The sequence below is a fragment of the Marmota flaviventris genome, chromosome 3 (assembly GCF_047511675.1).
Source record: "Marmota flaviventris isolate mMarFla1 chromosome 3, mMarFla1.hap1, whole genome shotgun sequence".
NCBI lineage: Eukaryota > Metazoa > Chordata > Mammalia > Rodentia > Sciuridae > Marmota > Marmota flaviventris.
Genome location: NC_092500.1, coordinates 166,094,441 through 166,108,596, shown reverse-complemented (window position 1 = coordinate 166,108,596; position 14,156 = coordinate 166,094,441). Strand labels below are relative to the sequence as shown.

The 14,156-nt window shown below is 48.1% G+C and overlaps 1 protein-coding gene across 4 annotated transcripts in view; it reads right to left on the bottom strand.

Moving 5' to 3' along the window:
• Positions 1 to 4,233: 4,233 nt before the first annotated feature.
• Positions 4,234 to 14,156, bottom strand: part of Chmp7 (charged multivesicular body protein 7) — a 31,495-nt gene continuing 21,572 nt past the window's right edge. For 3 of the 4 annotated variants that reach the window (XM_027926829.3, XM_027926828.3, XM_027926827.3), the window contains 9 exons: positions 13,919 to 14,090; positions 8,463 to 8,648; positions 8,223 to 8,356; positions 7,430 to 7,478; positions 7,102 to 7,221; positions 6,745 to 6,843; positions 6,497 to 6,557; positions 5,867 to 6,046; positions 4,234 to 5,638 (listed from right to left, as the gene is read on the bottom strand). In XM_027926829.3, coding sequence (XP_027782630.3) covers positions 5,586 to 5,638; positions 5,867 to 6,046; positions 6,497 to 6,557; positions 6,745 to 6,843; positions 7,102 to 7,221; positions 7,430 to 7,478; positions 8,223 to 8,356; positions 8,463 to 8,648; positions 13,919 to 14,090 — 1,054 coding nt within the window. In that variant the 3' untranslated portion in view covers positions 4,234 to 5,585. The remainder of the gene's footprint in view (positions 5,639 to 5,866; positions 6,047 to 6,496; positions 6,558 to 6,744; positions 6,844 to 7,101; positions 7,222 to 7,429; positions 7,479 to 8,222; positions 8,357 to 8,462; positions 8,649 to 13,918; positions 14,091 to 14,156) is intronic. The other variant, XM_071610578.1, reaches the window with a different exon arrangement.

Here is a 14,156-nt window from a genome sequence, read left to right as displayed (position 1 = left end):
ACGCAGAAGTCACCTGGAGGCACAGGCCTGGAGGTGACAAGGCCTCCAGAGCCCACTAAGAGGTCACACGTGTTGAACTGGTGTACTGGGCACCAGGCTTCCGTGCCTGCTACCTAACTCAGCTCAGTTAATCCTAACATAGTGCAAGTGGGAGGTTAGTACTACTGTCGTCCCATTTTATAGATGAAGAAATTAAAGTACAGTGAAAGCAATCTGGCCAACCTTGCAGAGCCAGCACACAAACCAAAGCACTTGTCTTTTCTTGTTCCAGAAAACCCAGTTCAATCACTCCCAAGAGTGGAACCAAGGGTACCTGCTGCCCCTCAGTCACTCAGTGGTGGAGCAGTGAGCCAGCTGCGTCTGCTGGTAGACTGCAGAGTCTTTGTCTCTGGCCCTAATCAGGACCCCACCAAATTCATGTCAACCTTTCTGATGTGTCCTGAATACATTCATCACATGCAGGACTAAGAGAAGGCTAAAACCTGCTCCCTGCCTCAAGGGGCTTCTCTAGGTGAGAAGTCGGGCATTAAATAATTCCCACAGTCAGATAACAAACCAGGTCCTGCCCAAAACAGGCAAAAAGGAGGGGCTGGGCATTTGGGGCGGGAGTGGAGACAAAGTCAGCACCAGTTATAGTGGTGAGGACAGACCTTAGTACCCACCATGGTGGCAGGGAAAAGTCCAGTGTGAACTGAACCTCACCTGAGTTTGTACAGAGCGGCTGGTGTTGTAAAGGAAGAACGTGGAGGAGGAGGGGGTGAGCTGGCCACAGTAAAGCCAGGGAAGTGAAAAACTTTAAAAAGCAGATGGCAGTGGATGGTCCATGTGAGACAAATGGTTAGAAACGATACTTGTCAAAGTTAGGCTGCTGCTCTCCCACATACACTGGAAAGCAGGGGACCCCACCTTCAAGTGTTGGCTAGAAGAAACAGTCAATTCCTGGGATGGCCTTGAGCTTTCCCATGCAGGTCCTCTTAGTCAGTCTGGAGTAATCTTAGGGATGGGGCTTGCGCTGTTAGAAACCGTGTCAGTGTCTGTTCAAGTCTTCACAGGCCCAGGCAGCGGGTAGGGGATGAGAGGACTCACAGGGCCTGCCCAGAGTGTGTCAAGGAGGGATTCTGGTGAGGTGTGGGAAGATAGGACAGTTCTGCTGAAGTGGAGCCAGAATAGGACCTTGAACTCAAAGCTGGGGGAAACTTCAGGCTTCATTTCTCAGTCTCAGGCCCCATTCCCAATTCCCAGAGCTCTTTCTCAAGTACTCAGGGTCCAACTGGGTCACCAGAACCTGCTACAAGAGACAGAGCTGGTAGATGGGCGTCTTCAGACCCTTCCAAGGCCACCCAGCCTCCTGCAGTCCAGAATGGGCCACTGTGATCTCCTGGCTCCCTCTGCACACCCTCCTCTCTTTAGCATCCATCAGCCTGGGTCGGTACTATTGGCCGGCCAGGTGCTGACTGGTAAGAGGCCCCAGACACTCAAGTGGGAGTGTTGGATCCTCCCAAAGACCTTTCACAACTGCAGCATCTTCACAACCATCAGTGCATGCCCTTGAGGCAGGCTCAACAAAATTATCCCTTGGATCTTTTTTCACACAGAAACAGGTTCTGCAAAGGCAAACACCTTGCCTCACGTCACGCCTCCAGAGCCCATGGAGCCCACACTCAGCCCTTCTGTCTCCTGACTGCTCCAGGTCACCCTGGCTCTTCCCTGCACACACAGGAAGGTGAGAATGAGGGTAGCTCCAAACACGCACTTACCACAGCGACAGCGACTGTCCATCCCTGTCCATGGAACAACTGGCTGGGAACACACGTTGGTATTTTGTACCCAAAAGGAAATCCGCGCAGCCTCATTTAAGGAAGCAGACCCTAGGGAACTGATTAAAACAACCCAAACTGCAGGTGTCCCATTGTCCAAATCTGCCTTCTGCCATCATCTCAGTATAGTATAGAGGTTAAGTGGTATCAGAGCACTTCCAGAATGACCAGTGTGTGGTGGTTCCAGGAGGGGGTGCCCCAGAGGGGACTCACACCTTACTGTATGCACCCCTTTATCCAGCTGTTCAACTTTGTAACACCCTTTCATAAATGATTAGTAGCCAGGTCAGATAGAAATTGTGGGTAACCAGGGAAGCTACTATTTGCAATCGTGTCTGAAGGTGGGGGCAGTCTTGCAGGACTGCAGCCTTAATCCAGGGGTCTGTACTAACTGGTTAGAGTCAGAAGTGAGCAAGTTGTCGGGGAGCCCTGCTGGTGTTGGAGAAGTGGTAGTTGCGGCATGTCTGGATCGGGAATGTTCTGCATTGACTGTTCAGAGTATCATAGGAGAAAAGGTGGGTTTTGTTTCCAAATATTCACAGACTACCCTGAGGTGACTGCACCATGTGTCCACCCTCGCCTCACCAGCACCATTATCTATACATTACCATTGTCACCACCACCACCAATACCAATCCCCAGTGGTAGACTGAGCTTAGAGACCATATGGCTGCTGCAACAAAGGACAGGGGCTGCAAAGCCTCCACTGAATTCTTTCTCTACCTGGTCCCCGTACACAACCAGCTCCCCTTTAAGTCACCCTGCCCGCTTCCCTGTCTTCAGTCGTTCATTCTGCGGTGTATGTGAGGCAGTGTGTGGTGTACTCAAAGAATATGTGCACATAAAGCTTGAGCTTTAGCTGTGCATAAAAAACTTTGACCCCTCTTTAAGAATTTAAGGAATGAGGAAAGGTATTTTGGGGCAGGAGCTAGATGCCCTAATAGGATTTGGGATGAAGACTGCCATAATGTAAGATGGAGAAAATTACAGCAATGAAAGGGAAAAACCTAGAAATAGTCTAGAGAATTAGAATCCAGAAACATACTACAAAAGGGTCCTGCACACCCCACAAGGGCAGACCCCCATCACAGAGACATCAGTTTAATTCACTCAATATCAATACAGTTTTGGCCTCCCAGCCGCCACACGGGAGTCCCCTGACATCTTGTGGGAGTGGCAGCAGTGATGCCCAAGGACAAGGAGGTACTCTTCGGGGCTTCATGTACCTCACCCTCTAGGACCAGGAGAGCTATGTGTAGATTGGGGGCCACTATTGGAGAAGTGGTGGCCCTCCTCTCTGGCAGGAAAGGAATTTGACTGTCTCCATCACACCTCAGGGTTGAGGAAAGCCTGGCAAGAATTTCCTGTTAAATGCAGATCACAGGATTAGAGCCTGAAACCTGCCACATTCCACAAAGGGCGTGGTCTCCCCAGTGCAGGGTGGGTGCTCAGGGCCAGCAGCAGGGCAGAGACGCCTGGCAGCTCAGACTCAAGGGCAGCCAGGAGCATACTAGGACCCCAATGAAGATAAACTGTGATTTTTTTTTTTTTTTTTTTTTTGCACCAGGGATTGAACCCAGATGTGCTGAACCACGGAGTCACATCCCCATTTTTATGTTTTTAGCAGGGTCTCACCAACTTGCTAAGGCTGACTTTGAACTTGCAATCTTCCAGCCTCAGCCATCCGAGTCCCTGGGATTACAGGCTTGCACCACCAGGCTCCACAGAACCCTGGTCTTTTGTGAAAGATGCTGAATCAAGGGTTTTCTAGCAGCCAAAGAAAAAGAGCAACTAAGGAGGCCCACCTAGTCCAGGTCACTTCCTTACAGCCTAGTCCCTGCCCCTCAGGCTTCCCTGCACATCCCCTGCAGACTAACCTCTCATGAGGTCCCAGGCCTTCGGCTCCCCAGGCTACTGCTCCTAACACCTTTTCCCTGGCTGCCTCACCTGCCAACTTACCTGGAGCTGCACGTCCGGTGTCCTGACAGGCCTCAGGCTGGCTCCTGGCTGCACTCAGCCTTTAACCTGTGCCCCCCTCAGAGCATGGCAGATATCTTACGCAACAACCAGCACTGAGAAACGTCAGTGCCAGACTATGACATGGCACCATCACGTGGGCAGAAGAATTAGGTCATTCACCTAATGTAGATGAGGCTGTGGAAGACAAACATGACCCACGGATGGACTGGCAGCACACTCCACAGCCAAGAAGGCCAACCACAGAACCAGTCCCGCCCAGGGCAGCAAGGACCCATGAGGTCAGCCAGTTAGGCTAACTGGCTGTCCTGCAGCTCAGGGCTCGCATTCCCCTGTGGCAGTAGGTGGAAGAACCAAAGTGCAGCTCCATGGGGAGCCAGGGTAGGCAGGAAGGCACAGGAAACTTGATACGACCTAAAGAAGAGACAAGGACAAACACTGGGGTTTTCTCTTTTAATTATTTACCAGATAAAAAAGAAAAAAATAGTGATTGTTTCTCTTCACCCCCAACATTTCCGGTTACCAAGGTGGAGTGGGAGAGAAATGCGTTGATCAGTGATTGGAGCTCCTGGCCTGGAGCCAACTCCTCCACCCCAAGCAGGAGGGGCAGGGCAAAGGGTCCGGGCAGAATCCTTGTACCTGGGCAGCAGAGTGGCAGTGTGGCTGTCATCTTCTCTCCTCCTTGCCGGAGCATTCAGACCCTCTCCTGCCTGCCGCTCACAGCCCCTCCCCAACTCATCAAAGGAAGTGGGAAGATGGGACCGTGAGGGGCAGGGACAGTGCAAAGCAGGGCCTGGGGAAGCACATGGCAGATCCGGCAGAGGGCCACAGCCGCCTGCTCCTATTGCACATCCTGGCTCAGATGCCCACCCTGAGCAGTGGTCTATGAAAATGCTTTCCAGATTTAAACAGGGAGTCTGTTGGTGTGTGCCAGGCTCAAGAGGGGAGGTCTGACATTGTGTGGAAGTTTTACCACGATGGGGCCAAAGCAAAAACTTTGCATCTTTAAAAAACCATGGGCTTTAGACAACTCAGGAGCTCTGTAGCCACCTGGGCTTTTCCCCACTCACGTTCAAAAGAGCAAGAATAACCCTTCCCCAACAGCAGATCGTCTGCATACCATGGAAGAGGCGGTGTTCACCAACCACAGCAGCCCCCCACCAGCTGTCAGGACCCTGAGCCACTCCAGCATAGCCTCTTTTTCTGAACACCTGGAGAATCTGACAACCCTGGGAAAGAAATCTTGTACACTGTGTGTTTCTCCACGAAGCAGCTGCTATTAAGTCCCCCCAAATAAATCTTGTGTTTGATTTTCATTTCCATCACCAGTGAAAATAGAATAGGACAGGAATAAGCTGTTTAACAGACATTACAACAGAATAAATCCCTCTCAAAAACCACGGGGCTGGGAGAGGACTGACTGATTTGGCAGAGCTGCACAACTTTCACCTTCATCGGCTGGAACATAGCTGGCGGGTGAAGACAAACCTAACTGAGCCAACGGCAAGAACTGCAGGCTATGAGACGACAGGTCAAACACAGAACTGTATAAATTGTGGCACTATAAAGATGAGAAGGCAGGTCCATGATACCAGCTGGAGCAAGGCTTTGGAGCATCGCTTCCAGAAACTCTGTGTCCTGTTGTAAGTGGGAGCATCCAGACACATCAGTGGTTCTCCTTCCTCCTCTTCCAATAAATTCTGAATGTTTCTCATTTAAATTACTATGTACACACACAAAGCTGGTCTCTCTTTTACATGAGGGTCCTTCGTTGAGGGTCCTTCAATGGCTTTAGAGAGCTGGTTCCAACTGCCTTTTTGGAGATTTACTGCTTGGGACCAAACCTGCAAAGAGAAGAAATACCAGCTCTATAAGAGGAAGATCTTTAAATGAAAACATCTTGGGCATTTAAGGGACTGAATCTTCATATAAATAATGAAACTCCCTTCTTTTTGGGGCCTAGTTACTGGTAAAATAGAATACGTGGACAGGAAGCCATCAGTCTGTGCCTGGTTCCCCTGTTAGCCAGAAGGTCATATGCCCACCAGCAATCCTGTAGAAGAGCTCCATACCTCCCTCTGATAAGGACAGTTTCTCAAGTTCAGCTTCAAGTTCAGCATCCGAGATCCTAGGGTTAGGCACACTGTTGGTATAAAGCGTCTCGTGGGGGTTGTCAGGCAGGTCCAAAGGTTCTTTGGTGGTGTCCTGAAGGAGGATGTCCAATTCCTTCTCCAGTTCCTCACTGTCAAAATCTGGGAAGAATAGACAATATAAGAATATGATAACTCTGGGAGGGAATGCATTCGTGCATTCAGAACTGGGCTTATCAAAACCCAGCTCAGCTTACAAGATACCTCAGCCTCCTTGCAGGTTAAAAGAGTCACATGAATTGGGAGACAGATATGATTTTTCCATACGCAAAGCTAGGTATACTCTGCTAACCCCATGCAATTGACCCACTTCCCCTTATCCTTGAAGAAGGACCTGCCAGTCAGAAGGCTGTGAGTAAGGATCTGTGGATCAGAATAGCTGCTCAAGGATGAAATGGCAATTCTCTCTAACTGCTCCTGGATGACCCCAGAGGGGAATGCCAGCACCAGGAAAAGGGAGTCCATTGTCCTACCTGTCACACCACAAGGAAGCAAAGCCTCTCAGGAAGGAATAAAGGGAAAAAGGAAGGAAGGGGGACCTTATCAGCTTACCTAAACCATTGGTTACCCCACCAGCCAGAGTCTGAGAAACTTCGTCCTGGGTGTCACACAGCTGTAAGACACAAGTGTAAAGCCCTGAACTGGGAATGGTGGCTTAGAGCGTCACAAAGTCTTTAGGGAAAAATGTTTAGGATTACAAAGCATCTGAGAAATCCAGGAAAGGTTCTTCAAGGTCATAAGGTAATGAGGTTAGAAATCTGTCCTCTGAAGCATGTATCCCCCCCGGCCCCTTCCTGTACCTCCTGGATCTGATCCACGAGGCTCTCTGCCTTCTCCACTGTGACATCCTTCATGGAGAGCTTGAGGGCTCCCACCCCCGCCTGGTAGGCATTGAAAACCTAAAGAGAAGGCCAAGCTATCAGTGCAAATGACAAACACTTGACAAAATACAGACAATACTTCTTCATCACCCAAGAGTGCTTTGGGGTTTTTCTGGCCACCCACTTAGGCCAAACTTCTGGACAGGGAAGGCAAAGGCAACCCTGGCCACACCCACAGAGAAGCCAGGTCTCTTCCCAACAGCATGGCCCTGGGGTGAGGATAAGCAGCGTGTGCCAGAGACCAGCCAGGTGCTGGTGCGGAGGGGATGTGGCTACCATCTGATCTGTCTGGGAGGCATAGATGCGGTCCAGGATGCCTTGAACAGTGTCCAGCTTGGCATGTAGGGCTTCAATGCGTTTCTCTGTCCGTTGCTTGGCCTTGAGAGACCTCAGTGCCTAGGAGACATGAAGACTTAGGTCAGGCTAGATGTGGCAGGTCAAAGGGCGAGAGACAGAGGGCCCCTCGCAGATCTTCCCAGGCCTACTGCTGTCTCGTTTATAAAACAGGCAGACCCTGTTCCCCTGACCCCAAGCATGCTGCGCTGTGAGCTGCTGGCACCTCTTGCTGCCAGCCTCAGATGCAGGTGGAGGGGTCAGAACTCACCAACTGCTTCTTTCCTGCTCGGCATGCCCGGCGGGCTTCCTCTTTACACCTAGGAAGCAAAGGACAAATGAAAGGATTGTGCCACAGGACAGGTGGTGTGGTCCTGAAGAGTCCCTAAGAAGAGAACTGAGTGAAACTGATCTCAGATCTGAAGATCAAATCCCCATGGCCAGAACTATGGTGCCCAGCAGCCCCCTGCCAAACTCTGAGAGCAAATCAAGATGCAGCAGGTGTGTGTGGAAAGCAAGATGACCAAGGAGAAGCTGAAGCCCTCGGGGAGAAAACGTGTGAACATGTCGGGAGATGCAACCTAGGATGCATGCCTCCGCCTCCCCCCATGCCTACTTTTCTCTCACTGAGGCACAGAGTCACGGCTCTAACTCAATGTCTATCTGTCCTCCTTTTAGGTGGGTGTCTGTTACGAGGGACCCCTGTACAGGTATCCCAGGGAGGGAGTAGGAGTCCCTCAGGGGAACCTCCACAAAGGCACAGACTTATCTTGCTCACCGACGTGTCCCATACCCTAAGATGATGCCAGCTGGATAAACGCCGGCTAACAGAACTCGGGCATGGAGAGGCATAAATAAGACATTAACAGTTACAATCTTTGGGGGAGGAACTGACTTATATTTCTCTCCTTGTGATACTCTGTGTTTTTTAAGTTTTTGCATTGAGCAATTAGTGCTTTTGTCATCAGTCAATAAATAACTAGGTTTTCTTTGCAAAGAGCCCCAAGACACCAATGTTCCAGGGCTCCACACCTGGCCCAGCCCTGCCTGGCTCAGGGAGTTACCTCTCGGCTTCCTGGGATAAGGACTCCACCTTTCGTGAGAGAAGCTGCTCACTCTGCATCAGCTGGTAGACCCCGACATCTACATCGTTGACAGGAGACACCTTGGCATGTGGCCCCCGGGCAAACTTCACAATCTGGAGACAGAGACAAATTACTGCAGCCCTTAGACACATGCTAAGAAATTTCCAAGCAGTCAGGGGGTGGGCATGTGCATGCAGATGAATGGATGCTCTTCCCCACCTTCTCCCCATTCTGCTCGAGGACAGTGACTCTCTTCTCCTTCTGCAGTTGCAGCAACACCAAGTAGAAGGTCCTCTCGTCTGGGCAGGAATTAGCGCAGAGGGTGCTCAGCTCTGACAGGGCCACCACAGGGTGGGAGGAGAGGGGCGAGTGCTGGTACAGGCGGTAAACCTCCTCAGCCTTTTCCTGCAGGGAGAGCAAAGGGGCCCACAGGCCCTGGTCACCGCCGAGGAGGCAGCACGTGGTGACCCTGAGCTCCAGACCATGAAGACATCAGGCAAGAGCAGGAGGAGCAACCCCACCCCCACAATGTAGGAGAATCTTAAAAAGGAAAAAAGATGTGTGTGGTTTTCAACTTTGGAAGAAAGTTGGTGACTGTATGAATGAAATGAGGCACATGAAACTGCTGGCACTTCCACCTGACACTTTACATTTCTGCTTCTCCCTGGTACTGTGGCTCCTCCAGTGAGGAATGGCGGTGGGAACTATGACAGAATGAGCCCTGAAGTAGAGCTGAGCCCGACTTTCAGCCAGGCTGTGCGACTCTCACTGGTCATCAGCATCCCTTTCACAAACCAAAGAGGGTGGATGAGATGATGCCCAAACCCCCTCCCATTCTAGTCTCTCCATTTTATCCCAACTGGAAATACTGCAACCAGACACAAATGCCACTGAGCCCATAGTCTTAAGGGAACAGTGGGTGAACAGGATGGAGACAATCAGTGAAAAGACTAAGAAATACAAGTTCCAAGAAAAAAAAAAGTCACTGTTTCTAGATGGGACAATTACTTCTGTAAACAAGTATTTGCTGATATATGTGTAGGGTGCTATGAAAATACAGAGAAGGAAATCTGGAGATTTGGAAATTTATTTTTTGGTACTGGGGATTGAGCCCAGATGCATTTTACCACTAAGCCACATCCCCAGTCCTTTTTATTTTGAGACAGGTCTCACTAAGTTGCTAAGGCTGGCCTTGAACTTGCAATCCTCCTGCCCCAGCCTTCTGAGTTGCTGTGATTACAGAGTGTGCCACTGCACCTGGCTGGAGGTTTCCTTTTAAAAAACTCTTGAGCAGAAGCTGAAAGGTGAGTAATCCCAAGGTGAAGTAGGTGGAGGGATACCTCAGGCAGCAACCATGAGCAAAGAAGTGTTGATGGGCTGTGTGTTCTTGTCTGGAGGAGAAGGCAGCGAGGGCAGAAGCACTTCTTTGCTATGCAGATAGAGTATCTTACACACCGTCCTTTGCTCTGCCAGTGGTAGGCAGTCACAGGACTGTCATGACTAGAGCAATGGAGCCAGCTGACAACTGAGAAGGACAGACTGTAGATTCAGGGTTAGAGGCTGGGAGAACATTGACACAAAGGAAGACGTGGGGCTGAAACATGTGGTAAACAGGGAAAGAGAAGAGGTGGATTCAAGCAAAATTTAGAAGAAAAAACTGGCAGTTCATGGTAACTAAGTACAGAAGGAAGAGGCCTAGGTTCCAACTTGAGTAACTGGTAGATGGGATGCTATTAACTAATAGCAAAAATTCAGGAAGGAAAGCCTATTTTAAAGGAAAGATAAAACATACCATTTTGGATATGTCTGGGATGCCTGAGGGGTATCTAGGAAGATACATACAGCAGATAATGGGACATACAATCTGAAGCCCAGAGGAAACGCAGGGGGACCAGGACAGCACAGAGAACGCTCAAAGTCCTCAGCACACAGCAGTAATCAAGATCCCAGGGTAAGTGAGACTACCCAAGGACACTCAGGGAGGAAAGTAACGAGCTGAAGAAGACCAACGGTCAAGCCGTGAAGCGACCCACTACAGACCTAGCAGGGCTTCTTAGAAAGAAACAAGGAGCACCTGTGGTGTAAAGAACAGATTCGAGAAAAAGGGAAATTTTAAGAAAATGGTCAACAGCATCAAAGATAGCAGAAGAGTTTTTAGACAGAAAGTAAACTTTTCATTAGATTTGACTGTCCCAGAAGATAATAACCCTACAAAGCTACCGTGATAAGGAGTTTGGTGTCCATATATAAATCAATTAATGGTATACAGCATTAAAGGTACTAGAAAACTGCCTATTTGGAAAAACAAAGGGCTTTTCCTCACCATTCAGAAAAAAAAAAAAAAAAAAAAAACCTCAAGTGTTGAAATCTAAACTGAAAAACAGTATAAAGTAATTAAAATAAAATATAAAAGAATATCTGATTAAGTTTGAGGCAAAAGATGCCTTCCTAAGCAGTAGACAGAATGGAAAATGTAAGAGCTCTAACTGCAGAAATATAAAAACTTGTGGATGATAAAAGTTTTAACAGTAATGTGGTTCTACCAAGTCTGAAGATTTATTTTTCTACCATAAATTAAAGGTAAGCAACAGACTGGGAAACAATATTTACATCCCTAATGCCAAATGTGTTTTAGGTATCTATCTCCAATACACAAAGAACTATAATTCAGGAAAAAAGACAAAACAATGTAACATAAAAAGGCAAAGGATATATGTGGGCGATTCACACAAGAAGTCAGTGGCTAGTAGACAGGTAAAGAGATGCTCAACTCACAAAGAGGAAGTAATTCTTTAAAATATTTATTTTTTAGTTGTAGTTGGACAAAATACCTTTACTTATTTATTTTTATGGGTGCTGAGGATCGAACCCAGGGCCTTGCATGTGCTAGGCAAGCACTCTACTGCTGAGCCACAACCCCAGCCCAAGGAAGTAATTTTGAAGAATTAATGTTACCCAGTGCTGATAAGAATGTGGGGAGACTGAGCTAAGACACTCTTGATCAAAGTTTAAATTACTACAAACTTAAAAAGTAATTGGACAATTTTTGTTAAAAAAGTAAAAAGTATGCATGCACTTCTAGAAATCCATTCTATGAAAATAAAAGTGCAGGTACACCAGATGTACACATAAGGCTGTCAAAGTGCATTTATTTTAATGGAAAAATGGAGAAAGAACTTGGAATAACTTACATGTCCACCTGTGGGGAAAGTATTACATAATGTGTAGCATATTACTACAATGATTTCAGAGCCATCAAAAAGAATGAAGTGGATCCATATTGTGTAGGACCTGGAAAGATGCTCATGGTATACTAAAGTGAAAAGAAGAAAAGCCAGGTGCAGACCAACTTCATTTCCAGGAAAAAATAAATGGAGTGAATATATACACATTCATTCATTCAACCAATATTTATTGACTGTCTACTATGCACCAGTCACAGTTCCAGGGTCCCGGAGAGTCTCCCTTCTAGTAGGGAGAGTCAAGTGATAAACAAGTGAAAAAGTAAGGTTTTCCAGTTAGTGCTAAACTAACACGGAAAAACAATACAGAGAGTAACAGAATCAATAAGACATATGTCTATAAGCACATACACAAACAAAGGAGAAAAGAACACGCCCAAAGAGACAGAAATGCAATGAACAAGAGGAAACTGTCAATTCCATGTACACTTTTTTAAATAGCAAAGTCATGGGCAATTTTCACTTTTTTGTATTTTTTCAGCACTGTTTTAAAGAAAGTAAAAATTTACCCACTGTTTTCCATACCTGGACCTGGGAAAAAGCAATCTCCCTCATGAGCAGGGTTTCTTTCCATATCTAGACCCTTCTAAATCCAGATAAACCCCTTTCATTTCACAAATGTAAACAAGTCCCCATCCCCCAAGAGAAAACAGGAGTCATCATGAATATGAAAGCAGATGTCATCGAATGAGACGTAAAGTAATGTTGAGTGATGTGAAATGGACACACAATTAACAGTACTGTGGTTCTACAGAGTCTGAAGATTTATTTTTCTACCTAAATAGCTCTGAAAAATTACCGTAAGTTCTGAGAGAACTATGTTCTTCCCTATCCACCCCCATTCTTCACCTTTGCCCTCAAAAAGATTAGGACTCCAAAACCGTATCTGCAGAGCTCAGTGGATGCACCTCTTCTTGCTCCAGGTTGGAGAACATATGGGGTAAAGGCCTGAAAAGAGGACCTAAGCTTGGCCCAGAAACACCAATGCACCCTGCAGTCTCCATGGGGACAATGACTGAGGCCTGGGGAGGAGGCACCTGGGAGGCAAGAGAGCCTGAGGCAGGGGAGGGGTGAAGAAAATGTGGGCTGCACAGTAGAAAGTCACAAAGGACAGGGAAGACTGCTAGATTTCGGGATTTCCCCTCAGCATGAGGCAGACATCACAGGGGTCTGTCAAGATGAGGGGAAATGGATGCTTCTCCTGGGATGGGGGTGGGGAATAGGGATTCTGCTGGCTCCAGCTGTGTGGAAACCTCCAGAGATTTGCAAAGGCTCTGAAGTTGGGCTTGAGTTTCAAAAATAACCACGAGGGCAGCACACTTTCGCTACCTGGTGTTCAGTTAACTCTGTAAACACAAACAAACTTAAAGGTTCCCACAACCTTGTCCATAGCAGTTTTGGCAAGAACAGGGATCATAAAAGAACCAATCTGTGATGGGAAAAGCTTGGTGGGTTTGGCAAATAAAGAAGGAGAGCATCAAAAGAGAAGGTGACGGAATATACAGAGCAAGTAGCTGACTGACGAGACACGTGACAAGAGGGGTAGGCAAAGACTCAAGGGCATGTGTGAACAGAGGAAGGCCACTTCCCCTCAGAGTGTAGGAGACAGAGGGCTTGGGAGGTTAAACTTGAGGAGGAAGAACAGAACACTGAAGCCCTGGGTGAAGAGTCCACAGAGTCGAAGGGCAAAGGATGGATGGGGAGCACTGGGGGGGGGGATGGGAGGGACCAAGAAAACTGGGCTGTAGAGTGGCTTTGAGGGTGTCCCTACAGCTGGGGACCATGAATGGGGCCCCATCAGGGTGACAAGGACAGTGGGGCTGACTTAAGGCTGTGGATCTGCTGTGTGACTCCTGGTGTGGAACAAGAGTTGCTGCGGACACTGAGATGGCATTAGTTGGGCACTCAGTATGGTTTGGCCTAGAGGCAAGAGTGGCCCAGGAGGAAGCTGCTGAGCGGGAGTCAAGAGGGCTCCAGGCACTGGCTGACTCTTGAGGGAGAGGAGCAGGATGGTGCAGGGGGCGCAGGGCAAGCCATGAGTAAGCTGGAAGCGGAAATGAGGAGATGCAGGGTGGGAAAGTAGAGCTAGTTTGCTGATTAGGGGTAAGCAAAATTGGAACTCACAGGGTTCTCAGAAATCCAGGGAATTTCTTGTCAGCAAACTACAAAAGGCAAAGCATTTCGTAAACTGTAGTTTATTGTTAATCCCTACAAATACCACAGCAATCGACTACTTGTTACTGACAATTCTTAGACAAAGTGTCATCCTTGAAACATAATAGTCTAACAAATACATAATGCTACCAAGTACAGGGCACTGGAAGTCAGGGAAACTCAGGTATCAACTCTGTCACCAGCTTAAAAAAAGACAGTCTTCTCCTAAGAATGTATGTGCAGGCTCCTGCCCCAGGTCTCTCCCTCTTGCATACGTACCTTGAGAAGCTCCACGGCCACAAGTACCTCCTCAGTTGGAAACTTGTTATCCCCCAGCATGTTAGAAAGAGTCCACTTGAGGGGCTTCAGCAGGAAGACTCCAACCCCCCAGGAGATCCAGCTGCTGTCCACACTGGCCATGAAATCTGACTCACGCTGCAGCTCCCCTCGACTGCAAGGAGAGAAGAAAATCATGAAGTAGCACTTCACGCAATGTTCCATTCCAGTCCCTAGTGGT